This window comes from Caloenas nicobarica, chromosome 2, assembly GCF_036013445.1.
Source record: "Caloenas nicobarica isolate bCalNic1 chromosome 2, bCalNic1.hap1, whole genome shotgun sequence".
NCBI classification, from domain to species: domain Eukaryota; kingdom Metazoa; phylum Chordata; class Aves; order Columbiformes; family Columbidae; genus Caloenas; species Caloenas nicobarica.
Genome location: NC_088246.1, coordinates 90412819 through 90440044, shown reverse-complemented (window position 1 = coordinate 90440044; position 27226 = coordinate 90412819). Strand labels below are relative to the sequence as shown.

At 37.7% G+C, this 27226-nt stretch overlaps 1 protein-coding gene across 3 annotated transcripts in view; it reads left to right on the top strand.

Annotated features, from left to right (window-relative positions):
• ADCY2 (adenylate cyclase 2) overlaps positions 1–27226 on the top strand; it is a 224865-nt gene that overhangs the window by 134436 nt on the left and 63203 nt on the right. For all 3 annotated transcript variants that reach the window (XM_065628875.1, XM_065628874.1, XM_065628873.1), the window contains exons 5-13: positions 7085–7233; positions 8449–8560; positions 9606–9733; positions 16309–16467; positions 16836–16968; positions 17299–17475; positions 18805–18848; positions 21867–21947; positions 27020–27089. In XM_065628875.1, the coding sequence (XP_065484947.1) occupies positions 7085–7233; positions 8449–8560; positions 9606–9733; positions 16309–16467; positions 16836–16968; positions 17299–17475; positions 18805–18848; positions 21867–21947; positions 27020–27089 (1053 nt within the window). The remainder of the gene's footprint in view (positions 1–7084; positions 7234–8448; positions 8561–9605; positions 9734–16308; positions 16468–16835; positions 16969–17298; positions 17476–18804; positions 18849–21866; positions 21948–27019; positions 27090–27226) is intronic.

Sequence of the window (27226 nt, the reverse complement as noted above, 5' to 3'; positions counted from 1 at the left end):
CTGGCTGTGTATGTCGTTATGTTCTGCTTTTACTCTATTGTTTTTCTATTTGATGACTAGTCTCTTGAGCAGCTGCAAGATAGGCACGCATTCTGAAGGTGTAGTGAACCTCATTTACAAAATTAGTCATAGACAGCCTGCATATGCAAACTGTAATCTATGCATAAACATTAAGCACCTCCTAAGTTCCTTGAAGGAATTTGTCTTTGCCAAATACGTGATGAGCCTGTGCATTTAAATGAGGCTTCAGAACCATGCACTGAAACCATTGGAGCAAAGCTGTGCTTTTATTAATAGGTAGCTTTAGTGTTATTTGGAGATGAAGGTGATCAGCTGGACATTAACTGTTCGTATGCATATTTACCAGCAAATGAGCTGGGTACGCTGATGGCTACAGCTCCTGTGAAACAGCCGCCATGGCTGTGCCTGGCCGTGGGCCCATGGTCTGACCTGGCCTCAGCCTTTCACCTTCGCCTGGCGTCTCAGGCCTCCCTGGGCCTCACCCTGGCCCTGGCCCTGGCCCAGCTCCCTCATGGACATGTCTCAGCACCATGGGCTGGGCTGGTGACCTGGGCCCTTGATGGCCACCCCAGGCCTGCCCTGCTTGCCTGGCCACGGGGATGGGCCCTGCCCTGCTGGCAACCCCAACCTGAGGGTCCCTTTCTTGCTGGAGCAGCTCTCTGACACCTACAGCTTGTCTTCTGTAAAACATCTTAATGAGGGAGTTCGTGTCCCGTGGCTGGTGAAGCAGCAGGGACTGAGTGGATGGTGCTCTCATTCCACTTGGGTGGTTTGGTTTTTCTGGTTTTGATTCTGGTATCACCAGCCTTGAAATTTCACCTATAGGATCATGAAGATAAAAAGCCTTATGGTGCTGTGCTTGGGGATTTGAAAAAAAAAAAAATTTCTGCAAGGAAAAAAAAAAGGCCTAGATGAACGTTGCTAGCAACAGGGAGCCCTTTAGGAGGCTGTTAATGAACAGGCAAGATGAGAAAAGATCTCAGCTGTGGCTTAAAGCCTGTACTAGCCACAAGTGAAAGCAAAAGCAGCGGTAAGATATGTAAAAAAATTACAAAAGTGGTGATATGTAGGAGACTTCTAAATGTCAGAAAGAATCCTTATCCATTTTTTTGTCAAGGCTGATGGAAGCATTTTGGAAGTAGTCCAGGAAAAATGCTTCCTAACAAAGGAAAGGGCTGCCACCACATAGAAAGAGTATAAACAATCAATATGAAATAAAAGATGCTGCAATGGTGGTTTTGTATTTGAAAAGAAATAGAGTGATGTACTCAACAACTTTTTAAGCAATCAAGTCATATAATTTTTTTTTTCAGTTTCTATCAGGGAACAGGTTTAGGTTAAGTAATTTTCCAAAAGCGGTAGATTACAGTATGATATTTGGTGCAATGTTGCTGGACATCCTCATTAAAATACTGACACTGTTCCCCATCAAAATAGCACAGTGTGATGGATTTTGAGTAAGGTATCTGCAAATTGTCAGTGGGGATGTTCGATGAAATGACATGTGTGTCATATTCTGCAAGAACCAGTTCTCATTCTTTATGGTGTCGTGTGTTCTTTAGTAATGATCTAGGAGATACATGAAGATAATTACAGACAATCATTTTTGCAGAAAAGCCAAATAATAGTCTGATAGTAAATACAGAAACACAGAATGCTTGATAAACTATATTCATCAAGGTGCGCCTTTATAATAACTGTCTGGAAAGTCGTAATTCTGAAAGCAAAGAGTAAGGGTCATAGCTAGAACATTGGAAGGCTGCAACTTTGAAAAATATTTTGGAGGAATAGCAGACAGGGAACTCCGGAGACACTGCAACAGCGTATTGAGGTGAACAGAGCAGGAAGCTATGTGTGTCTTTGCGTACCGGAGCACGGTGTCAAGATCTGTGTCAAATGAATGTTGAAAAAATGATTGAAGGTTGTTGAGGGTTTAGAGAAGAGAGTGTAGAAAATACTTGGCTGCAGGAAATTTATGGAGCTAAGTCTGTTTACCTGATGGAAAAGAAAATTAAGTTATCTGATCGGTATTTAACTTTACAGGGAAAAGAGTGTGGGCATTAATCTTGTGCTGAGAAAGATATAATAGAACCAAGACTTCAAGTAAGAAATACAGAATACATTTTTAACAGTTTTTAACAGTTCATCTGATTAACCACTAGAACAAACAGCTTAGGAGTTGATGAATTCTCCATCTCTTGATGTCTCTGTAATCAAGACTAAATACCTTTCTTGGTGTGTATGAGTAAAATGCAAATTATTAGTCTCAGTACAAGTAATCAGGTTGGTGGAGAATACTAACGTAGGCTAAAATTAAGGGGATAATAGTGCTTAATTGTTAAAAATCATCTCCCCTCCCAGTAAGGCGTCCAAGTTAGCTTTAAGAAAAAACAGTCTACAGCTGCTTATCCTCGTAGGTGTATTTAAGAGAATATACTCGAGATCTGGGTAAACAGTACCATAATTTGCAAAGCAAGTACCCTGTTGATCACCATCTCTGTCAGCCACATGGCTGAGTCATCATTGCGTGATCAGGAATCCTAAGATTTCTTTCTTGTAGGTTATTTCTTGATACATTTCAAGGGGAGCTGAAAATTTTATTTTATCCATGTTTATTTGTAAACTTCATTGTTAAGGTGGATGTGTGTATAGGCTAATTGCTTCTAGAGCTCTTACTGCTGACTTATTAACCTGATTTGTCAAACTTGCTAAATAGTTGATTAAATATATGCCACAGCAATCTGAAAACAAAACCAACCACAGAAAAGTAGAATTCATTATTCAGTGCCCTAAATGACATTATAAGGGACTTCTTCAGTGTCAGAAGCTCAACAAGGAAGACAGACGTCTCTTCCAGTAAGACCAAAATCTGGACCTGCATTTCTCTCCATAGACAAAGTGGGAGGTGTAGGGGGGAAGAGGGAGAGAAAAAGAGGGAGACTTGCCCCCTATAGTAATTCAGTATCAGATTCTACGAATTGCCTCAAAGGACAGCTTTTCTCCATTGAGAGTAAGGCACTAAACGAATTTTAATGTAGTGAGCCCTACCAGAATACCTTTGTTTCTTCATGGTGACATTCTGTTGTCTGTATTATTCAAGTGATCAGACTAGATGGAGGAATATTTGGCCTTTAGATCTATAAATTATTTGCATTATTTATGCTTTGGTAAAGAAAAGAGTTGATAGTCATGTAGTCTTGTACAAATGAGTGAATCACAATTGGTAGTTTACATAACAAAACAGGAATGAGCAAATAAATAAAGCATTATTGCCTCAGGCCCAGAAGACTTTGATTTGTGAAATATGTACTTAAGAAAATGTACTGTACCAAGCATTTCAAGGTATTTTGCTTGCTTGCTGCATAACAACAGCATGACCTCCACTGTGCAAGATACTGCAAATGCAATTGCCACCTTGCAAAAACTGGCGCAATGATATGATCTTTAACTGAGATATGCTAACTTACCCTAGCTAAACAAACATCTAGAGTTTATCAAGCTTTAAGGGGAGTGCTGAGTAACTGGGTATGACTGCTAAGGTCATCTGTGGAATTCAGAAAAACTTCTGACAAGGAAATCAACGTGGATGTGAGAGTTTGAGAGAGCAGAAACTTGGGTAACAGTTTGACAGACACCACTGAAAATCCTCAGAGAATCCAAGGAGGATGACTACTTGCTAGACCTATACTGGGATCCAGATGGACAACTTCTGAGAAGAAATGAGTGCTTAAACTACAGTATTGAAAGACACTATAATATTGTATTCAGTGTGGATTGTGTGCTCTGTCTTTTAGCCCCAGGACATAAAGGTCTCAGCTACAAGTGATCTGAGTGGTGAGGGGAAAGCACAGCCCCAGAGAACAGTCAGGATGGTCAGGAAGCAGTCTGGTGTGCATGTGCATGAATCACACATACTGGCTGTGAGCTCATGTTGGTGATATTCAATGAAAGACATTTCTCAGGTGATTTTCGTTATTTCCACAGCACAGCAGTTTCACTTTTACTAGAAGCGGGTACTGTTATTTTTAGTCTGAAGACTTTTAAATGCTGCAACTTGACCTGCGTTCAGAATTTCTTTGGCTTTTTTTCTTTATAGACTGTTCTTGTAGAGTTGCTTCTCTGCCTGCTACAGATAGACAAGTGTTTTGTCTCAAAGTCCATGCCTTGTATGTCAGTTCATCTAGGTTTTGATGTGTAGATTTGATGTCTTTTTGAGAGAATAGTACAGAATATATTCTCAAATAAAAAGCCACCATAAGCAGCAGGCTTGATTTGCTTTGTTCCTCACACTGCTCCAGTCTGCAGAAATTTCAGTGCACATCATCAGGCACTACAATCTGATTAGTAATTGATTTTGTTCCTTCCACTACGCTCTTTTTAGCCACCAGAGATGACAAAACATGAAGAAAGAGGTATTCTTAAATGCTTTGCGTTTCTTAGGATCTTTAGCAGAAAGAAAGGGAACAGTGTATTAGTCACCATCTTGTATTTAGCTGACATGACCAGCAGAGCCATGGTGTTCATAAATAACAGTTGAGACTCTGCTTCTTTCACAGTTGTCTTTTAGTGAAAGAAACTAAAATTAACAATCTGTGTGAAATGTAATATGTGACTTGATGACGCGTTATCACACAAGTGGTCACTTCGGGATTGAAGGGTGAGCACTCGCAGCCTGTGTGATGGAGAGGGTGGCTGAGTTATTTAGGTGGAGCTGGGCACAGGAGGATGTTTGTCAGTGTGCTTCACCAATTGCGGTTCTCTAAAGCCACCTCTGCTTGTAACCTTCTCTTCTGCACAGTGGAAATGGAGGAAGGAAAACATTTGGAGGGAGGTTCTGGTGTGGTGAAAAGCTTTACCAGGATGTTTAGGCAGAATGGAATAGTGGTCTGGCCTTATGACAAAAAGCACCTACAAAATGAGGACATTCTCTTTTCCCTTTCTTCTTATGATTCTTTAGCTTGTAGTTGACTTCATGCTGCTTCCTATGAAAATGCTTTCTATTCCTTTTTCTGCCGCTTTCTTGAAAACTTTTGTTCCTTTTCTCTTTGATCTTTTCCCAGTCTCTCTGGGTTTCTGGGAGCACAGTAACGTAAAATTGGAGCTAAGAGAACTCACCTCTTTGTTATCTATTTAATGATATTTTTTTAAAAAAAGTTGACTGGTCTGTACATCACAAAACAGTGACTTTCTGTTGGATAAAGAGCAACTTGCAAGAGTAAGCTTTCATTATAGAAAAAAAATCCATTGGTTTTGCAGGCATTCTTTATAAGTTAGCAAAATACCTCCACCAAGGGTGAGTGGACTACATTAGAAATGAAAATACATCGTCCTCTTGGATGTGTACTTGCTAAAATGCCTAAACATACTAAATTAATTTTATATTTAAGAAATAAAGCCACACTAACATTTTGGGGAAAAGTCAGTTGTATATATTCTTCCCAGTTACAATGTGTCAAATGTGAGATCCTAGCAGTAGGAAAACAATACATCTTTTTTGTTCTTGCCTCCTTTAGTCAGGCTGGAGACAGGTATGCTTTGCCTTTAACATTTACTTCACAACTTGTCTTACTGTTTATGTTTTATGCCTTTGTATGCAAGATAAAGAGCAGTCCATGCATATGTGAATCAAAATTATTTTTAGATCTCACCAAAGTGAAAAAAAAGGAAAGAAAAAAGAAAGAATGAACATTATTAGTTCAGTATTACTTAGCAACAAAGCAAGATTCTGTCTTGATTCACTGAAATAGAGTTTTTTTACAAAGTGTGCAGGATCAGTTTCACAGGGCCTCATGCAAGTTAATTCTATACTTAAAGGTACACAAATGCTGTAAGGAATGGGAAGTCTTCATGATATGTGACAGAGGTAGGTAACTGAGGTAGCTGCAAGTATCAGAGAGTCCATAGCGCTGTTATTGCCGTGCTCTGCTCAAGGTTATTAGAGCTCAACAGGAATAATTATCCCAGGCAGAGCATTGGAATAGTAGTTACACTTCTGGTACCTTCATGAACAGAACAGCAAACTCTGCAAATACACACATTGTGAAGCAAAGAAAATGCATCACTGTGAGTAACACCTGCAGACCGTGCACATTTTGAGGTTGTCATCTTTTCTGGCATAGCTGTTTCTATCTCTGACTCCATCGTGGGCTTTTACAGTTGTCTTTCCCCTCCTCTCTGATTCAGGGTTCTGGGTTTTGTGCTCAGCCAGGATTATCGTCTCTGCTCTGTCTACAAGAAAATTCCTGTTCAGTTTTGAGGTGGAGTATGATCAAAGCAGGAAGGGTTTTTTTGCAGAGTTCTACCTATTCCCTTGTAGATCCAGTTTTCCAGAGAAGTAGGAACAAAATGAAAAGCTGACACAGGTGGAATTGCAAAATTAAAATTTACCGATGTAAGAGAGCTTCACAAGGAGAAGACCATGATTATAATATGAACAAAAGATAAGGAAAAATATATAGGGTTTAAAAAAAGTTCCATTTGCTTTTAGGTTAATATTTTCAAAAAACTTTAGTTTGTCAAATGCCATATTAAAGTAAGAGGAGAGTACATATCAAAATAGTCTGCAGAAGTCCAACATTTTCAATATATTCTGTGTCTTGATTTTATCTTTTCATTTGCAGTCCCACAACTGCTAACATTATCACTAACCATTTAAAATACATTTAAAAATGATTCAGCCTATTCTTGCCTGAGTTGGACTGCATTTCCTTGAAATCCTCTGAACAGTCCTTGCAGCTCTTGCTTTATTTGCTAATCTGTATTTCCTGCATCATACTCAGATATTGAATAGATTACTGTACCTAACTTTTTCAGATGTTAAGTTTAGCTTAAGCTTTTTCTAATATACACAAAACCTTGAGGAAGTTAGATATTACTTGGACATGTATGTATATCTTTGCCAAGTTCTTCGAGGAACTCATTAATTTTGGAGGCCATACCAGGCAAATGCCTGAGTGCGAGTCTTATTGAAATGTTCTAGGGAATAGACAGTAGCATATGCCTTGCTTCCATGCTAATTTTTTTCTTCTTAAAGAAATTGTGGACATCTCATTTCACATTTTAGGAGCGTCTTCTACTTTCTTTACTGCCTGCTCACATTGCCATGGAAATGAAAGCAGAGATCATTCAGAGGTTGCAAGGTCCCAAGGCAGGCCAGCTGGAAAACACCAACAACTTCCACAATCTGTATGTCAAAAGGCACACCAATGTCAGGTATTGCACTGTAATAAAATGTATGAACAACATTCAGAAAAATTTTGAAAAGAAAGTATTAAGAGAGCAATTAAGAATTTTTTTTAATATGCTTTTTAACAATGTAATGTTTATTATCCATTAATTTGACCAAATGCTAAAAATTCCTTGTTCTAGAAGAGCAACAAAGGTGAAAATTTGTTGTTTAGAAAAAGCCATGCATTAACAGGCTTTCTTCATAATGTCTTAATTTTTCAGGTTCAAGTACCAAATCCTGCTTTCATGTATACTAGTCAAAATTGTAATTCGTGTCAGTTATATTATTTTGAATTTGTAATTTTCTTAACTGGAGAAATTTCTTGGGCTTTATATAATGTAAGTAGAGGCAGCTGTATCACATACATATTTACACAGTACCTGAGATAAAATATTCTGCTGACAAATCTAATTATTTATTAATTATAAATTTCTGGAAGTTTGAAAAATAATTCATTATTTATTTCAAATATTCTTTCATCTTTACCAGTTGCTTTGCCTGTTTTTCTGATTGGACAAGTTAATTTGAATTACATTCTTAGAAATTATTATTTTTAAGCAAGTATTGCAGGACTTTTGAGGAAGTTCATTTTCACTCGCGAACACAAATACTCTTCCCTTAGCCTGATTCTATCAGTTGGTCAAGTTGTCGTGGTGAATAGAAACATAGTGTATGGCTTGAATATCTTAGCAACTAAACTTGAATTTAATAGTCTGAGTAACAATTGAACAAATACTTCCATGCTGCGTATCACTGACAGGTAAATCCAGACAGAAAATACCTACAATGATAAAAAATTATTAAACAATTTCTGATAATAAACATGTTTATTGAAATAATTCCCATTATTGCCAATTTGTGAGTAGAAAAAATATTTCTATTTTTTGAATACACTATAACAAATATAGGTGTAGAATGCCTATAAATACCTATAAATATAGGTATACCTAAAAAGGTAATACCTGTGAAGGTAATACCTATAAAGGTAAATATGGGTATATATTAGCTAGAAAGGTAATGCTTACAAAGATAAATGTAGGTTTACCTATAAGTATAGTTAAATTTGTTGCTCTATATTTAGCAGTGGCGGATTTGGGTACAGGCACACCTCTGTGAAGTCCAGAGTGCTTACTTTCAGGTTTTACTGTTGACTGATAAATCTGAGTTCTGCAGAAGGCAACTGTTCATTCTTGTTGTAGCATCTTGTATGCCGATATCGTGGGATTCACTCGCCTGGCCAGTGACTGCTCACCAGGGGAACTGGTGCACATGCTAAATGAGCTGTTTGGCAAGTTTGATCAGATTGCAAAGGTGGGTTTCTACTGGGCTGCTACTGTGAATTTAAATAAGTAAGTCATCTTTAAAATACTATTTCTTCTTGAGGACTCTTCTACCTCCAGGCAGCATTTCTGAGGCTTTGGCAAGAAGATTAGACTTGAAATGTGTGAAGAAAAAAATCTGGCTCTGGTCTGAGTGCAACAGTGTGTTTCTGCCAGTGTTAAAATCTGTGAAAACCAAGATAGCTCATTGTAATAGGACCAATAGAGACAGTTTATGGAGCCCGATAAAGCTTAATGGCAGATGAACAGCTCTTTAAATAGATTTTTTACAATAACAAGGATTAAGAAACTCAAGATAGAACACTGAGGCAGTCAGTTATCTGATCTATGAAAAAGCATTTAAGAGACTGGAGGACAAGAGAGGCAATATTGATCAAAGCAATTTTAATTACTGACCAGAGTCTCTTGATTACTCAAGAAAAGATTGAAATACAGTCAGATTTAGATGTCATTTTTATAAAAATTACATCAAACTTCATACTGTATGTAAAGGTGAAATAGAAACACTAAAACAGATAAAAATTTTCTGTGTTTTTTATGAGTTCAAAAACTATTGTCCAGTATCGGTTAAAAAACCCCAAAACTTTAGATTGCCTTAGAGTACAAAAGACAGAAATAAGATTATGATTGCTTGTTTCATGAAGTATTGCATAGTACCTCTTCAAAGATGTGAATGTGGAATTTTGATTTCATATTTCAAACAAAAGTACTTTATTTAGATTGAGTACCTGATACTTGGGCTCATTTCTTTAATCTAAGGTGTGAGCAACACTGCGGATGTTTTGCAGTGAACTTACTTCCGAGTTTTGCCCATTAAGGACCATAACAGATGGAGGAATCATCTGAACAAAGCTCTCTGACAGCACTTCTTTTTTAGCAAGCAAAATCCTCCTCTGCTGAAATAACCTTAAGTAGAATGATTTTGCTAATATCATTTAAGTCAGTCTTTGTAACATTAATCTTCTTTTATGTAATTTAAGTCAAACATGACCATCTCACCTTGCTTTTTCTTCCAGGAAAATGAATGTATGAGAATTAAAATCCTAGGTGACTGCTATTACTGCGTTTCTGGACTACCTATTTCTCTTCAAAATCATGCCAAGAATTGTGTAAAAATGGGACTGGACATGTGTGAAGCCATTAAGTAAGTGCCGAACTTTTTGTTAAATATTGAACAATACAAATTCTGCCTCTTTTCTGTCTGTAGCTGTGCTACTGGTTGAAACATTCAGACCTGCAGTAGTTGGTGTGTTTCACTACAAGGTCGAGCATGGTAATCTTAATCTCAGACTCAGCAAAGAAATATTTTAAGATGTTGACTTTTCCAGTCTATCTCATCCCTACATCATAAAGATGATTAAGGACCTGGAGCATTGCTCAATTGAGAAAAGGCTGAGAGAGCTGGGACTGTTCAACTTGGATAAGAGAAAGCTGATGGGAAAAAATCTCATCAATGCATTTAAATACCTGAAGGGAGAGTGAAAAGAAAATGGAGCCAGTCTCTTTGGTGGTGCCCAGTGATAGGACAAGAGATGATAGGTACAAACTCAAATACAGGAGGTTCCCTCTGAACATCATGAAACACTTTTCACTGTGAGGGTGACTGAGCACTGGCACAGGTTGTCCAGAGAGATTGTGGAGTTATCAGCCTTGGAGATACTCAAAATCCAATTGGTATGGCCATAGGCAACCTGCCGGCCCTGTTTTGAGCAGGAGTTGGACTAGACAGTCTCCAGGTATCCCTTCTGACCTCAACTATTCTGTGAATCTGTGATTATGAGGTGACTATTCCAACAGATACTACTTAGGTCTTGGAAGCTTTGCTTTTTGCAGAGTCATGATGCTGCCACCCACTTGTTAGTCAAATGGCTCTGTGAGAGGCTGGAGCTCCTGGCTCCTGCTGGGTTTGGAGTTCAATTGTGGTCAGAAACAGCTGCTCCTCCACAATTAAGATGCCTCAGGCCCTGATACTGAGCCTGTCTACCAAAGACATTTCTAATGACTTATAGATCATGAGGCTGAGAGGCCTACTTCCCATGTTGTTAAATAAGTAATTAAATATGCCTCTCTTACTAGACCCCAGATTTAGGTTTAGTTTCAACTTTTATGTAATTAATTTTTTAGGTCAGGACTTTCTGAAAAGTTTTGTCAGTTAACACATTAAGGCATTATTCAGAATTCTGTGCTTAACAGCAGTATTTTGGATTTGTGGGTTACTGTATTTGTCCCTTATTTCTTTCCCATAATCATTGTGCTTGTGCTGTCTTTGAGGCAGAAAACTGAACAAGGTATTTGAGAATCCTAATGGGATTGCTTTTGAAATAGCAGTTGTAACTTATTTCAAGTAACTCACGTAATAACAGGAGACTTGATATGATTGTGAAGGAGGAAAAAGATGGTTGTATCTGATGGATTAATACTTGTAGGCACCTGAGCATACAACTATGGACATACTTGAGGAATCCTCTAGCTTATTACTGAAGAGTAGATTGGAAACAGATTATAGGCAACTTGAGCAGTTCTGAAGATGATGGGGCTTCAAAGAAGTCTTGCGAAAGGGCGGCTTTACTCTGTCTCATCTCTTCACCTGACTGCTGTCTGAACTCTCAGTGAAGAATAGAAGTAACTCTTCTATAAGGTACCTGCCCCGAATGAGTTCTGCCACTAAAGCTGGACATATTTCAGTATGAGGATACTTAAACCTAGTTTGGATGTCTGCACGTAATGCTGAAGGGTCTTAAACCTGCGTATTGAGAAATTTCAGCTCAGTATTGCAGTTTATTTGTAAAGCAAGGGTCTGATTCTGTTAGCTTATTTAGAAAACATTTTGTAAGGAAAGTCAATTAAAAAAACTTCCACTTTTTTTTTTTTTTAACCAAAGCCAGATAATTCATTATCTGTAATTCATACCTGAAGTTCTTTTTAGCTTTTAAGAGTTAAAATACTGTAAATGGTTACTTATAGCAGTTACTGTTAATGGGACAAATATCTTTTCCATAGAAAAGCTAAGTTTCCTTTGAGTAAAATTGCATACATCAAGGTGAGCTATATTTTTCAAAAGTATATATCATGTGCAGGTCTGGATATTTGGTAGTCACCTGTGTGGTTTTTTTTTTTTAATTGGACTTTGGTTTTAAACCTTGGTATGCTCTTTCTTCTGCAAGTTTCAGTTCCAAGTTTGATGTTTTTGCCTGAATCACATTTACCACTGTCCAGGTAGCAAAGTAAGAAATTACCTCAATCTTGTGAGGTATATGTGTGGCGTGAACCTTATAATGAAATGGATAGTTATGTTGAACAGTCACATTGTTTCAATGATTAACTAAACAGGCATACAAAAGTGATTCCTCAAATCCTTAAATAGTACCCTCATATGTGTGTAACTGTTGTCATAGGAGGGTTTTGGCTTTCACTTGCTTGGTCTTGTGATGCGATCCTGGATAATTAGTATATGGGTATACTGATAAATGCAAATTTGCACCTTTCCTTTTGAGGTATTCATGGAAAAGGTGTAATATTTGTGGAAACTAGGATTTTGATCTCCTTGCTTTAGGGTTCTTTAGTAGAACTGAACTCGGTGAAGTAATCAGGTTCCTGCATTTTCTAAAATGTTTTTGCTTCATCCAGATATGGTTGTACCTTACAATGTGTCCAAATAAATCTATTTCTTAAATGGTTCTTAGAGTACTTCTCCTTGCCAAGCATTAAAATTTACAGATTTGCTTATTTCCTCAGTTGCTTTCACTGGATGCTTTCTCTTTTTCTTTTAGATATACTAGAACATGACAGTAATCAAACCAATTTCTTCTCTAGCAGGTTAGGAGCTAAAGCTAACATCCCTTTGGTAGAGCAGTAGGTGAAACAATGTCTGTCCCTAAGTCCTGACTCCCCACCTTGGTTGGCTTAAAAATGTTGAATTTTTTCCACAGCCTTTCAGTGAGAACAAGAGCTTTCTGGTTGACATTTCTAGAGATCTGTGTGCTGTATGATAAATGTGAGTTAAAAGCATTTGCACAGAGTTTTTGGTGGACCTGTTGCTTTTTTACTTAAGAGAAAAAAGTATAGAAGGTCATAGGCTGGTGGAAAAACAATGCTAAGCTCAAGCCATAAATTGCCCTTCATGAAGAACTTAAAGTCTAATTTTACACATCACATTGCAATGCTTTACTTGAGCTCAGAGAGCAATCTGTAGTTCCTCATACTTCAGAATTTCTCAATGTTCTTTGAAATAACTTTCTTCTCAAGCTGCTATGAAGTATATTCATTGTTAATGCTGGATGATAAGATCATCCTTGGTAAGAGCAGCCTTATAGACTAGAAAATTATCTTTTAATTGTGCAGCACATTCTGATCTGACTTACTGTAGTCAGAATCCACAGCACTTCTGTAGACAGATGCCTGATTGTCACAACCTGTTTACATCTCTATAAGAAGTGAGAAATCTGTACCCTGTGTTTTCAAATGCTTTCAAAGTATTATGTCAAGTGTTGCAGCCTGCAAGTGAATAAAAAATGCTGATCATTAATCAACGCCATATTTTCTTGTGTGATTGCTGCATCTTTTTGTGGAAACATCTCCTGAAATACTTCCGTGGCCTTTATAACCGGAAGTAGTAATACTTTTGCTTTTGGACATGTGTCACTCAATATAAGTTTGACTCGCTCTGTCTAAAATATCTTTTTTTGTCATATATAAGTTTTTGTTATATTCAGTCACTGAGGTGCAAACTGACCCCTCAGTGCATAAGGTACTGGAATAAAGCGGTTTGCTGTTTAAATTAATGCTTCTGTATAGATTTTACCACCTGAATATGGTTTCAGTTCCAGTTCTCTTTGAAGAAAAAAGGGGGAATTCTACCAAATTGCCAGGAGATCTGTAGTACAAAGCCTCATTCAGTGTTGTTTCCTGATGATGTGTAGCTTCATTTTGAGCAATTGAGCCTCCCTACACTATGGATTGTTTCCATTTAAACATGTTAGTAGTCCCATTGATTAATTGCTTTGCTTCTCTGCTCTATGTCAGAACAAATCCAATGTTTCTTATAGTCTGCAGCCTGCTGGACCAGGAGTAGAATGCTCACCTTATCAAGCCATAGATGCCACTGCTGCCTGTGAGGTTGAGAGCTGGCCACCTTAACTGGGTGCTTTAAGGCTAGAGCTTATCTGTTAAGGAAAAAAACCCTTTTCTGTCTGGTGATTTCCTAATTTACATGTTTCTGAGCCACACATTCTCAAAGGCTGTCTTTGATTTGTAGCATGAAATGAGTTCCGTTTCAGAGGAAAGTGAAAGAAACTGTTGGATGAGATGGTTGTACCAATTTGAAAGCTAGATACAAAATAAAAAATATATATATTTTTAGGTATTATTTAATTTCTGTAGGTCTGAACCAAAATGGAACTATGCTTTTAAAGCTGGGAATTTTCAGGGAACTAAATGCTCAAGGCTAACTGAATGTGTTAAAGTGAGTAAGACAGGTCTAGGTGAGTCTTAGATACATTAGCCCAGAATAACCAATGAATAAAGCTGTGGTAAACAGAGTAGATGCTTTCCTAATGACCTGAACTCTTGCTTGCTTGGAGTAAAGTTGCTACAACTACCTGCAAGCTAACCATGCCTGCGAAAAACAGAATCCTTATAAACCCAAAATCCAGGCTGCAATAGGAAAAATGCAGTCTTGATGAGTATTTTGACTGCCCAGCCAGGATGGGCACACACACTGTGGTGTGCTGAGGGAAACTGGAGAGACTGTGGGAGCAGAAAATGAAATAATTGTGGGAAGTTTCAGATACCCTTGAGTAGGCACGGCAAGTGTCCTATGGGCATGTGAGTGACTATGTTCTTAGACGCATTCATTGCCTGCATCATCAGTGGTCAGGGAACACAGGAGAGAAGTAGTAAACCCTAATTTGGTCCAGAGTAACACTTCTAATTTAAAATCTTCTGTGATTTCTTTAATTTGTGAGACAGAAGAGAAGATTCAGTTCTGGCACATATTCTACTTGCTCTCCACTTAACTCCTGAGAGCTTATTATAAAGGAGTATTTATGGCTTGCTCTGCAGAATATGGCAGGGCAGCCTTTCGACAAGCACTTCTAGAGGACAGATGTTCCTCTTCCACTTTGAACCAGTTTTGTAAAACACTTCTATTTTCCAAATTATTAAACTCGTGTCATATTCCTTGTGCAGACCAAAGTGGTGTTTGTCATTTGCCAACTGCTTACAAAGACCATTTGCAAGCAGTTCATTTTCAAGTGTGTCAGCTACATAAGAGCAGTGTAAAATGTCAGAGTGAAAAGACATACCGATGAACACTTGATAGAGACTAAAGGAATTAAAAAACTTCTCTGTTCTTTTTGCTAACTTCAAAACACAGTTTAACAAATTACTTTCAGTCATGCTTCTGTTATTTTCATTTCATTAAATGTAGGATTTAGCATATCAAATTGAGCCTGTTAAGCTCTATGTCCCCTTTAAAAAAAAAAACAAAACAGAACAACAACAACAACAAAAAGGAGAAACAGGACAGTTTAATTCTGTAATTCAGAAGGTACAAAGCTGATAATTCTCATCATTGAGACTGAAGATTTTGCTAGAATTATGAACCTGACTCACAGACAGGAGCCATTTAGGTTTCTTATTTTCTGTAGTTGTTCCTTCCATTAATATCCTGAATTCCTCCAAGAAAAATGTATGTACATGTTCCGTATTACTGATTAGGTTTTGGTCCACATGAGTTGGGGCTTAAATACATATGTCCAGTTATGATCTTCCCATCTCTTAGAACTGCGTAAACCTGTAGACATCTGAATTCATTTTATAACTCTTTACATATGTCATTAGGTACCCATATGACATACATCTGGAAATGTTCTGGTTGTTTGACTTTAGTCACCCACCCGTGATTCAGAACAGCCTCTTCTGGAAAGATTAATGCCTATCGTATGTGTAGGGCTTTTCTGAGATTTGGGTTGAGGTGAACAGATACTTCAACTCTGGCTTAAGTCACTGGAAAGGATAAAGGTTTAGATGTGGTCTGGAAAGTGAGGGTGGCCTCTCATTCTTGTGTAATGATCTAGTAGGTACAGCATTCACCAACCATGTGGAAGGCTGTTGAGCTTGTTTTCTCCACAGCTTGAATGGCACTGAGCCCATAACCCCAAAAAGTGTACAAGCCACCAGCCTGTAGAATATTCTGAGGTGCTGTGCTTTTCGTCCTTCCACTCAGAGCAGAACCATTTGCGAACAGGCGTGCAAGAGTGATGGGACCTGACAGAAGCCAGATATGTGAAGATCTCAAACATAGATAATAGGCTCTTCAGACAGAAGGGCATGTAACTAGTTCCACACCTCCAAAATATGTTTGTTGGACTGTTGCTGCATTAAAAGCCGTATCAAAGGCTGCCCACAGAACTAAGAGTCCCTAGGTTCTACCATGAGACTGAACATTTCTTCTTCTTAGTTCAGCCCTCCCAAATAGTTTCAGATGAGTAAAAAATGAGAACTCATAAATGGACTTGAGAAGTAATATTTACTACAAAGTTGCAAATATAGATAATAGGAAAGGTAATATATGAAAATAGTCTTGGCATTAAAAGAATGGAGGCAATGTTAAAAAGAAATAAATGTTGTCACTGTTGTTACTAATAATTTGACTGGTCAATTAAAAGAAAACAAAAGCCTTGTTAAGTATACCAACACAGGTTTTCTTCTCAACTGCAGGAAAGTGAGAGATGCAACTGGGGTTGATATCAACATGCGCGTAGGAGTGCACTCTGGGAACGTGCTTTGTGGTGTTATTGGGCTGCAGAAGTGGCAGTACGATGTGTGGTCGCATGATGTTACTCTGGCAAACCACATGGAAGCTGGAGGAGTCCCGGGGTAAGAGGCTTCTCTGTTAACCTTCGGACATGTGGATTTTTGTATCGTGGAGAAATGCATTGGTACTGTGTCTTCAGCCATCTGCCTTCATGGAGAAGCCTGAATTAATTCTTAGTGCTGTCTTTAGAAAAAAAAAAAGAACATGGGCACTTGGTATTTCCTGTGATTTAAGGAGCATTTTTTTTTGTGAATGGAAAACCTTAGATTTATGTCCGTTAGAACTTCTAAAGTGAGACTAGAGGGTATGTAAATGAAGTGATCAGTGTATGAAAAGTATATCCAAAAGCTAGTAGAAAAGGTTGATCAGATTCAAAGTATGCTTTTGATCAGTATTTGTGATTCTGTCATTTTCTAAAATATAATTTCAGCCGTGTTCACATCACCTCAGTCACCTTGGCACATTTGAATGGAGCTTACAAAGTGGAAGATGGGGATGGAGATGTGAGAGACCCATATCTGAAAGAGCATAATGTTAAGACTTACTTTGTAATCAATCCTAAGGTTAGTAGTACTTTTATTTTGTGGCCAGTCACAGTTATTTTTGAGCAGGAGCACTAATCTCTTTAGTGAATAATTCACTACCATAAGGTATTGATCAGAGTTATTACTGATGCCTACAAATACATAATGTTAGCATTGCAAATATTTCCCGCTCTTCAGAAATAAGCCTCTGATATTTCCCAGCAGTATCATTAAGAATTTCAGGTTCTTAGCATCTCTCCATTTTTAAGTTCCTAAGCACACAGGTATGCGGTACCAGATGATGCATTACTGCTTCAAAAGGTTTGTGAACACCAAGGCTGATACCACCTTTTTTTCTCTATCAACCAGGGAGAGAAGCGAAGCCCTCAGCACCATATTAGACCTCGACATACTCTTGATGGAGCCAAAATGAGAGCTTCTGTCCGCATGACCCGGTACCTGGAATCTTGGGGAGCAGCCAAGCCGTTTGCACATTTGCACCACAGGGACAGCATGACCACTGAAAACGGCAAGATTAGCACAACAGTAGGGGCCTACTTATGTCATTTCATACAATTTGTCAATATTTGAAAGGAAAAAGGTGCTCACTGCTAAATACCTGGTTATTTCTGACGGAAGGATATACATGTATTTGTACATAAAGCTAGTGAAGTTGCTGGGAGCTTTTCCATTTGCATATGATCTTTGGATTAGACTCTAAGGAGCCATGTCTTGCTATACGTTTATCTCTAAATTATAAGGAGTCCAACATACTCACTAAAATACACAATTTGACCCTCTGAACCTGAGCCCCAGGCAGAGCACGTGGAGTGTCTTCTGTTCACCTTGTGGAAAAATATTTTGAACATAAAGCCAGACTGCAGCACCTTTGGGAAGGCACAGCTTTGATACAGAGACATTCCCTGAGACTTATTGGCTATTTAGCCACATTGTCCATTTGGAACATGGTGAAACAGGGAGCAAAGGCTGTGAAGTTAGGATATCCCTGTGGTATCCGGAGTAGACTTCATTAGAAGAGTTCTCTGGGAACCAAACCCATACTCATGTAACATTTAGCTTTTGAAGCTGCGTTAACCAGTCATCTGCTATGGCTGATTCCCTGAGTTTCCCAATGCTATAGTGCAATGTTACATCTCTTACACTGAACAGAAAAGATTTCTTTTTAATTTTGCTAACACTATTTTACTGCTGTCAGATGCTATCAGTCCACAGCTTGTACATTGCATTAGCTTCTACTTCTGAAAAGTGAAAACACGAAGGTAAATTCTAATAGTTTTCAACACTGGCATTCATTTTGTTCCTGTTGTATATGAGAACATAGGATTGAGGCACCTGACCCATCTTGTTCAATAAACGCAGTGCATCAGAATGTGGATTGTGATGTGTTCATTACAGAAAGTACCCAGCCATCACTATTCATCGCAAAATAAATGTGGTTGTGATGGCTGTTGTTGCTTATCAATAAAAAATAATGACCATTGCCTGTATTTGCCCACTCAAGTCTGTTTTTTCAAAAACACTTAATACTGTTTTTTATCAAGCTGGCAGGACTTTGGGCAACATTAAAACAGTGGTGACTTTGAAGCATTGACTTTATAGTAGAGCAAAACATTCTTGGATTCAGACTGTTGTATTAGTTATTTAGTGTTTATAATGATAGATCAGTTTGTCTCTAGGTTACTCCATCTTCCCTCTTGGCTGTATTTTTCTTTTAGACAGTTTTAATCTAATGCTAAAAGCATTTGTATTGGAAACTTTTCTTCTTACTTGGCTCTGTTTACAGTACTATTTTTAAAGCAACTTAATGTTGTAAAAGCCTATTATAGTTCATAGGTATTTTCTTTTGTTTTTTAGGATGTTCCCATGGGGCAGTATCATTTTCAGCGTTGCAGAGAGAGGTAAAATAATTTTTAAAAATCACTTATTCATATAAAGTCCACATAAATACATACACATTTATATGCATTCTTATATATACATAGATATGTAAGGCATGCTTTCAAAATACTGAGGGCCATTTCTCACCCAATCTTCTTACATAGAGAAGGCTGTTTAGCCTGGAGAAAAGGAGGCTGAGAGGAGACCTTATTGCTGTCTACAACTACCTGAAAGGAGGTTGTAGCATGGAGAGTGTTGGTCTCTTCTCCCAAGTAGCAAGTGATAGGACAAGAGAAAATGGCCTCAAGTTGTGCCAGGGGAGGTTTAGATTGGATATTAGGAAAATCTTCCCAGAAAGGATTGTCAGGCACTGGAAGAGGCTGGCCAGGGAAGTGGTTGAGTCACCATCCCTGAAGGTGTTAAAGATGCATAGATGAGGTTCTTAAGGACATGGTTTAGTGCCAGTGTTTGGTTAACAGTTGGACTTGATCCAGAGGGTCTCTTTCAACCAAAATGATTCTATGGTTCTGTGAAACAGACTTCACAGACATGTCACTTATGAATTGCGAATACACTTCCTGCTAACAAACAGCATTATTCTGAATTAGTATAAGTGTGTTGATGGGCTACTATTCATTTCTCCTAACAACCTAATTACTCTGTCAGTGGGGAGAAAATTATAGACATGAAAACTGAGAAGAGGCACAGAGGGTTAGGAAAAGGAAAAATGATAAGGGCTGTTAATAATTTGTGTTACAACCACTAATAATACGTACTAAAAGAGACTTTTTATATATTTTATTAATTGCTTTTAATTTGCATTGTGTTTTATTATTTCAAAGTCTGTAGTATGTTTGCAGTAGTAAACATTCAAAATGTATTTTGTAGTCTTCCACAAAGCTCGCGCTACATAAAATGTTTGCAAAATCGGAATAGCTTTAAGTTTTTGTTCTGCTGCTTGGTACTTCAATGACTGGGCAAGATGGTGAGAAATGGAAACAGGGTTCAACTGATCACTTCTTTAAAAACACCAGGAATTTGTAAATCAAGGAAATAAAGACATCTGTTTAAAAAACAAGCTTAGGACTGTCAGAAACCTGGATTGGTTAATTTTTATTTTAATGACCTGATAACACTTAAGATAATTTATTTCTTTCAAAATTATAAGTAACATCACCAATACCATAAAATAGCTTGAAAGAACTGTTTAAAATTTGTATTTTTATTGTCTTCGGTTATGCAAACATGTCATCTCTCTGTTCCTTCTCCATCTCTCTGCTTGGTAAATGTCTCCTCAACAAATCACAGGCTACTGGAGAGCTATGTAATTACCTAAAATATAGCTAAATTCCAGAAGATGAACAAGCTTTGACTGAATATGCATGGTATTAATAAAAACAGTACCTGATTTTAAAACTGAGCATTTACGTTTGGACAGTATGTCAAAAGGACTTCTATCAGACATATGGGAAAAAGAAAGATCATTGGACTGTGGTATTTGCAAATAATGCAGTTCTGTAAGATTCTGAGATGTTCTTGCCTATGTGTTTCCAAATTTCTCTCTAAAATAGATCCAAAAGGTACAAATCTTACCCTGTGTCTTGATACCATCTTATGGAAGGAGTTTCTGGAAACCCTTGGTGGAGTCTGATGTCCATAGTGAGGCATATAACTAGGATTCTAGGTAAGCTAGTCAGTCATTCCCACAGGACAGAGCTGAAATGATAGTAAGCACTTTGAAAATCAGTATTTTATTAGAATATGAAAATGTGGGATTTGAAGCCTGACCGTAGGCTTCTGTTTGTGGCAGTGTTAGCTCGTATCTAGTTACATGATAGTCTTACGTTGTTAGAGATCTGCCAAGAGGATTAAGTGTGATTAGATAGTGTCTCTCCCCATCTGTCTAGTTATTTCTCCTGGGCAGATTATTTTGTCTGTGAAAAATAAGGTGTAAATACTTTCTTACCTAAATTCTGTTGCATTGAATAGGCATGAAATCAGTTCAGTTGTTTAAAGTTAGTGTAAGTACACTAATATAATTTCTGAATGAATTTGAATCCTGCAACAGGTTATCAGTTTGGGGGAAATAACCCACAACCATGATGTCAAAGAAAATCCATGTTACCTTCGGCAGGGTTCAATTTGTAGGTTAACAAAATTTTTGCAAGCAAATAGTAAATTTTCAGATCTGACTGTTGACTTCTTACAAAACACTGCCATTAAGACACCTTGGATTTAAGTTTTCAAGAGGCAGAGACATAATCTGGCAATATTTGAAATATTTCATTCTTAAGGAGAGTGCAACTGCAGAAAGAACTGATGATGTTTGCAATAACATGTTAGTGAAGACAAACCCATTCTGATGATCCTCTGTTGGGTTCATGCTGAGCCCAATGAAAAGATCCTTTCTTTTTTCCATTGCAGTTGTGTTAAAAGTTATAAATAAAGAAACATGACATAGGTTTGAAACTAATTTCAGACTTAATGCTCAGTTTTCTGATCAGAAATAATCAAATATTTCCAAGAAAAGAAGAGTTAGCAGGCTTTCGGTAGGTAATACTTATGCCTCAGTGCACTAGCACATTCTTGCTCATCATACAATTCTGACATGGATTTTTAAAAATAATTACAAGAAACAGGAATGCTTTGTGAATTTGAGCATATTGCCTTTCTTTTTCATGAATTCATAAAACTGTGGAAGACCTTCCTTCAGCCAGAATTTCTTGAACTTTCTTGGTGTTTTTATTTGTTTGTTTGTTTTTATTAAATGTCCTCTTGTGTTTGTTTTTTAAGTGCTCCCTAATAGCTAAGCTCTAGATTTGTGTGTGTGTCAGACTCTGTAGCTTATGCTGGTTTTGTTAAGAGTTTATTATGAGGCTCAGCGTGCCTGAAGCCTATAGCTGCTATTGAATCATAAATGGTAAAGAATTGTTATTATCCTCACAAGTTTATGCCATCTATCACCCCATTGCTTAAAGTTAATGTTTATTAACAATGTAATGATTTTCCAAAGTAACTTCCCACATTTTTCGTTCCAGAACAAAATCACAGAAAAGGAGGTTTGAGGAGGAACTGAATGAGAGGATGATCCAGGCCATTGATGGAATCAATGCTCAAAAGTATGTTTTTATCTTCTGTTGTCTCCTTCCTTCAACTTTGATGTAAAACTGCAACAGAGGGTAGTGTTTACTCTTTCACTTTCCCACAGGTACCCAGAAGTCTGAAAACAGTAAAGGTGTCACTAATACTGGCATAGGAAGCTCTGCACATTGTGAAGTATAGTAACGTTTACAGCTATATGGGATAAGACAGTGCCTGTGAATCATGGTGTGACAGAGGTTTTGGCTTGTCTTGATCTTCATGGCAGAAGGATTTTTGCTCTGTAACTGTTCATGTCTGTACATTCACAGCTGTAACTATCAGAATTATCTTATCTGAGAGGAGAGAAGTAAGACACAAGTAATAGCTGGCTCGGGAATCAGAATGATGTGAAGATTGATGCTTCACAATTGTCACAGAAACATCTCCTCAAAATTAGAAACTTTCCTTAAAATCATGGTTTAATATCTCTTTGTTTCAACTGGTGTTTTGATTCTTAGAGAAGGCTAAGCTTGATGGCATATTGAAATTATTGAGGGAAGCAATGTGCATGTATTTTTTCTGTGTCTTAGCAAGAGCTGGAGGCAGTATTGATGTTCTCCATTTGCTGTTGAATAGATAAGACCGAGTGAAAAATCATTACAAGTCCAAAGTAAGCGTTCAGGTTTCTTAAATTTATCTGATGAAATAAGAGAATTGCCCTTCAAAAATGTGGACAGTAATTGTGATAAATTACATGTTTCCCCCCCTACTTCTGTTACTCAGAATCTTAATCAGCTGAGTATTACACCTAATTATTAAATGTTCATATGTCACATTTGGTTTTTTTGCATCTAATAGTCCTATTAAAAGGTACTTGGCTTTAGGAAAATATTTTTTCTGTTATTATTTATAGAAAAGATTGTTGATAGTTATAGGTCATACAAAGAATACAGTGAAAGTGGGTAGGTCATGATAGGCAAAGTCTTTTGATGATACTAGACTTGCCTGAAACAGGTATATAAATTTGAGGAGTTTTTATATGTCTTCAAGTTTACTGTTCTGATAAGTGGATTGTACAAATGATGGCTTGATGTCAAAAGTAAAGCACCTGTATAAATGCATGGAAGCATTGGTATGATAATACTGCACGTTGCTTTAACTCAGAGAATCCCTGTCTTATCTTATAAGTGCATAAAATTCAGAGAAGCTTGGGGATAAAAACGTTGTGTGATAAAATAGGTTTCTGAAAAAGTTTCAGTACATTTTTTGAATTACATGGGGAATTGCAGAAAGGTAAGAAATGATCTTGTGTATCAGAGAGGCTGAATGCCACCTTCCAAATCTAGATTCTCTACGTATTCCTGTGTTGGTTTGCTGAATGAGTTACTTAATATTATTCAATTGGGTACCTGAGAATAAGTTGTCAAAAGTGCTGATTCCCCAAATGGCAAGTTAATGCAACAAGGTTTTAACTAAGTGGATGGTCACTCAGAAAAAAGAGATGAAAGATTTCCTACATTTAGGACACAAAGCTAATCACATTTTTCTTATAATTGTGTGGGGGTTTTGTGCCTCAGTTTTTTGGCCATAAAATGAAAATAACACTATCAACTAATCCCATGGAGTGGTCGTGAAGCTAAATCTTTTTCTTTTGTGAATCAAGAAGAAAACTTTTAAGAAAATCTATGGGAAAAGTGGTATTTCTAAATGTTTTTAAGTGTAGTTTGGATTGTATAGAGAATAGGACTATGACTGAATGAAGAAAATTTAAAAAAAACATTATTGCATATAAAATGTAGTATCAAAATTACCATTATTTTAGCCTTTTTAGTTAGGAAATTGCATGAAAATAATTCAAAAGTGAACATTCATTGTACAGAGCTATTGTTTCTTCTACTCTGAGCTGTCAGTACAGTCTGACTTTTTCATCCACATCATGGTTCTTTGCCACGTGTCATTCTATGAAAAAAGTAACTGCTTGCAAGCAGTCATAATATGTGGGTCTTTGACATTACATGCCCAGGTGTTTAACAGCTTGTAACTGGAAAATAAAGGAATGTAGAGTCTTGATCTTCTTAGGCCAAGACAAAGCTGCAGTCCAATTGAATCACTGTTTTTACACAGTGTGAAATAGCGTGGTACATATTGAAATGGTACCTCAGGTTTTTAAAGTGGTGCAGCATTTTCTCTGGCCTCCCTCCCTCACTGCTCTCCTGCTCGTTCACAAACTTGCTGTCTTTCCACAAAACTGCAAAGTGCCACATGAACACCCTGTCAGTAACTCAGGGCATCTGGGTTCAATTCTGTCTGCTGGAATGTGAGTGAAACTGTAGCATCTAAAAAGCACCTCCCTGGCCTTATAGCATGATTCAGAGTAGATTTAGTTGGCAGTGATCTTTGCAAAGTTGCATGAGGGAAGTTATGATTTGTTTATTCATTATTATTCTGTTAGAGCACTGCATTAAAGATACGTAAAATACAGATTTAAAAGAGTGAGTGAGGAACAGAGAGCTTCTGTCTCTCAGCTGAGTGCCTTAGCCATTAGGGTGTAACATCATACATTCTCTACATGTTTCTTTTGCCCGTACCTTTAACAGAGTGTTCATAGAATCATTTTGGTTGGAAAAGGCCTTTAAGATCATTGAGTCCAACCATTAAACTAACACTGCCAAGTCCACCACTAAACCATGCCCGCAAGCATCTCATCTATGCATCTTTTAAACAGCTCCAGGGATGGTGACTCAAACACATCCTTGGACAGCCTGTTCAAATGCTTGACAGCCCTTTCAGGGAAGATTTTCCTAATATCCCATCTGAACCTTCCCTGGCGCAACTTGAGGCCATTTGCTCTCATCCTATCACTTGCTACTTGGGAGAACAGACCAACACCCTCCAAGCTACAACCTCCTTTCAGGTAGTTGTAGACAGCGATCAGGTCTCCCCTCAGCCTCCTTTTCTCCAGGCTAAACAGCCCCAGCTCCCTCAGCCGCTCCTCATCAGACTTGTGCTCCAGGCCCCTCACCAGCATTGTTGCCCTTCTCTGCACTCTCTCTAGTACCTCAATGTCTTTGCTATAGTAAGGAGTCAAAACACTCATCCTGCACAGGATGGGGATGAGTAGCCCCAGCTATTCCACCCTGAACCTTGGTGTTTATGGGCCTTCTGTACGACATGTGATGGATCGATAGCAATCTACTAACTAAATACATACCTACAGAGGGACCTAAAATGATGTTATTTGCTCTTTGATAAGTAGGTTACTATGTTAATGAGACACACTCTCCTTCCTCTGTTTTTTCTTTAAGTCATGATGGTGGCTGCTATGTTCTGTGTGTAATTCCTTGCTGTACATTGTCAATCGGTACAAGCCCTATCAAACCACACACCTCTGCAGATACAGGCACAATTCACTGTCTGTCTGTGTTATTCCTTGAATTGCAAAAGAATTTAAACAGAAATTAGGTACCTAGCTTCCCAGGAGGCGTATCCCCACGTACTTGCAGATACTTTGCTAATTTTTAGGCTCATCGGGGAGTCAGTCTGTAGGCAGAATTTTTCAGTCCTTATCTCTGTGCCAAATATATGTGATTTTGCGCTCCCTCTTTTGTACTTACTCTCCACTTCCGTTTGTGTGTGTTATCCTGTTTCCCTCACCTCAGGTCCCTCAGCACCTGCTATCTAAAACCAGTACAGTTTTTTCTCAGCTTTAAAGTAGAACTAAAAGCTCCTGAAAATATGAGGTCATAATGTGGAGTGTGAGGTGGCATTTGCTCTAAATGGCACTACTGACTTCACATGTGATCAAGTGTGTACAGACCAAATTAGGCCTTTGGGAGTAGATCTACAAACGGAGCTTTTTATCTGTGTAGTAACGGTAATTAAATCAATCCACCTGTCAGATACCATAAGGAAAAAAAAGGGAAGTTAGTTATCAACTCAGAGAAGAGGGTTACTTTTTGTTTGATTTTTATAACTAGGTGGAAGAAAACTTGCACTTAATTTTCACTGTTTACCAAAAATGTTCCACAAACTGAATATATATATTTTTGCATTAAGCATACCTAGAACTGAGTATGTTTTCAGCCTCTTTTTATAGTGAAACATTGCACAGGAACAAGGACAGTCTCCCAGGCAAGGAAACAAATATTTTAAATTTCACAAATCAGAGTTAATAGCTTATACTCCACTCTGTTCACTCCTGTTCTCCCAGGACCTTAATTCAGGACATATTCCACTGTGGTTCATTGCTGCTAGTTATTTGCCTTTGCAGCCTGTCAGTTCAGACATTCCCTTTTATTTGGAAAGCAGTAGCTACACTACTAACTTAAAGCCTCATTTAAAGTTATTGCTGGGAAGGTTGCAAAAAAATCTTGAGCCCTGCTATTATTGTTCAAGCTCAAATACTTCATGTTCACAGAAGCAATCTGCTTAAATATTTTTTTCAAATTTGTCAAATCCCCTTGCAAGCAACCTAACCCTCTTGAAATGTAAATATTCTGTTTCTTTTCAAGTGTCCATTAAAATAAATATGGACTTTCATATTAGAGCATTTCATTTTGTAGAAGTTCTGTCAAGCTTTTGTCAAGATTCACTTCTTTTAAAATAGATTTGTCATTTCAGTGCAAGTACTTAATCTATTTTGTATTGCTCATCTTTAAGCAGGGAATATTTTTTTATAATCAGTAAAAAGATCAAATTCTACCTCTGGAGTACAGAGTCATGGTCAAGAGAGGAATACAGCTCAAGGACAACCTCCTCTTTTAATAATGTTTTTTTACATTTTTGTTTGGAATAGGAGTTTGTAAAGTGTAATTTACCTGCCACTGTTGCATATTGTAACAGTGTACTTCTTAAAGGTACCTTGTGAAGGACTTTTTTTATCTTGGGTTCTCTTCTGTGCAGTGGATATACTCCGTTATTTTGAACATGAGTGGAATATCAGTGTCAGAATTACATCACATAAAATCTCTCCTTTTATTATCTTTAGGAATGAAGCTTTTGTTTCATGTGTATGTTAGCAATAGAAGTCAAAAGGGAGAGGGGATTTGTAGTTTCTGCTACAGGACTACTTTATTCTTATGTCAATTATAATGTTCCTTTTCTCTTCTAGGCAGTGGCTTAAATCTGAAGACATTCAAAGAATATCACTTCTTTTCTACAATAAGACTCTGGAAAAAGAAGTAAGTTATTTTCACTTCAGAGTCATGGGTGATTCCGTCTTTGCCTCATCCTAAGTGAAACTTGTATCCCTTGATTTTGTAACATGGAGCCATGGCCACAGCACCTCTCCTGCAGGGAGAAGTGCTCAAACCTTACA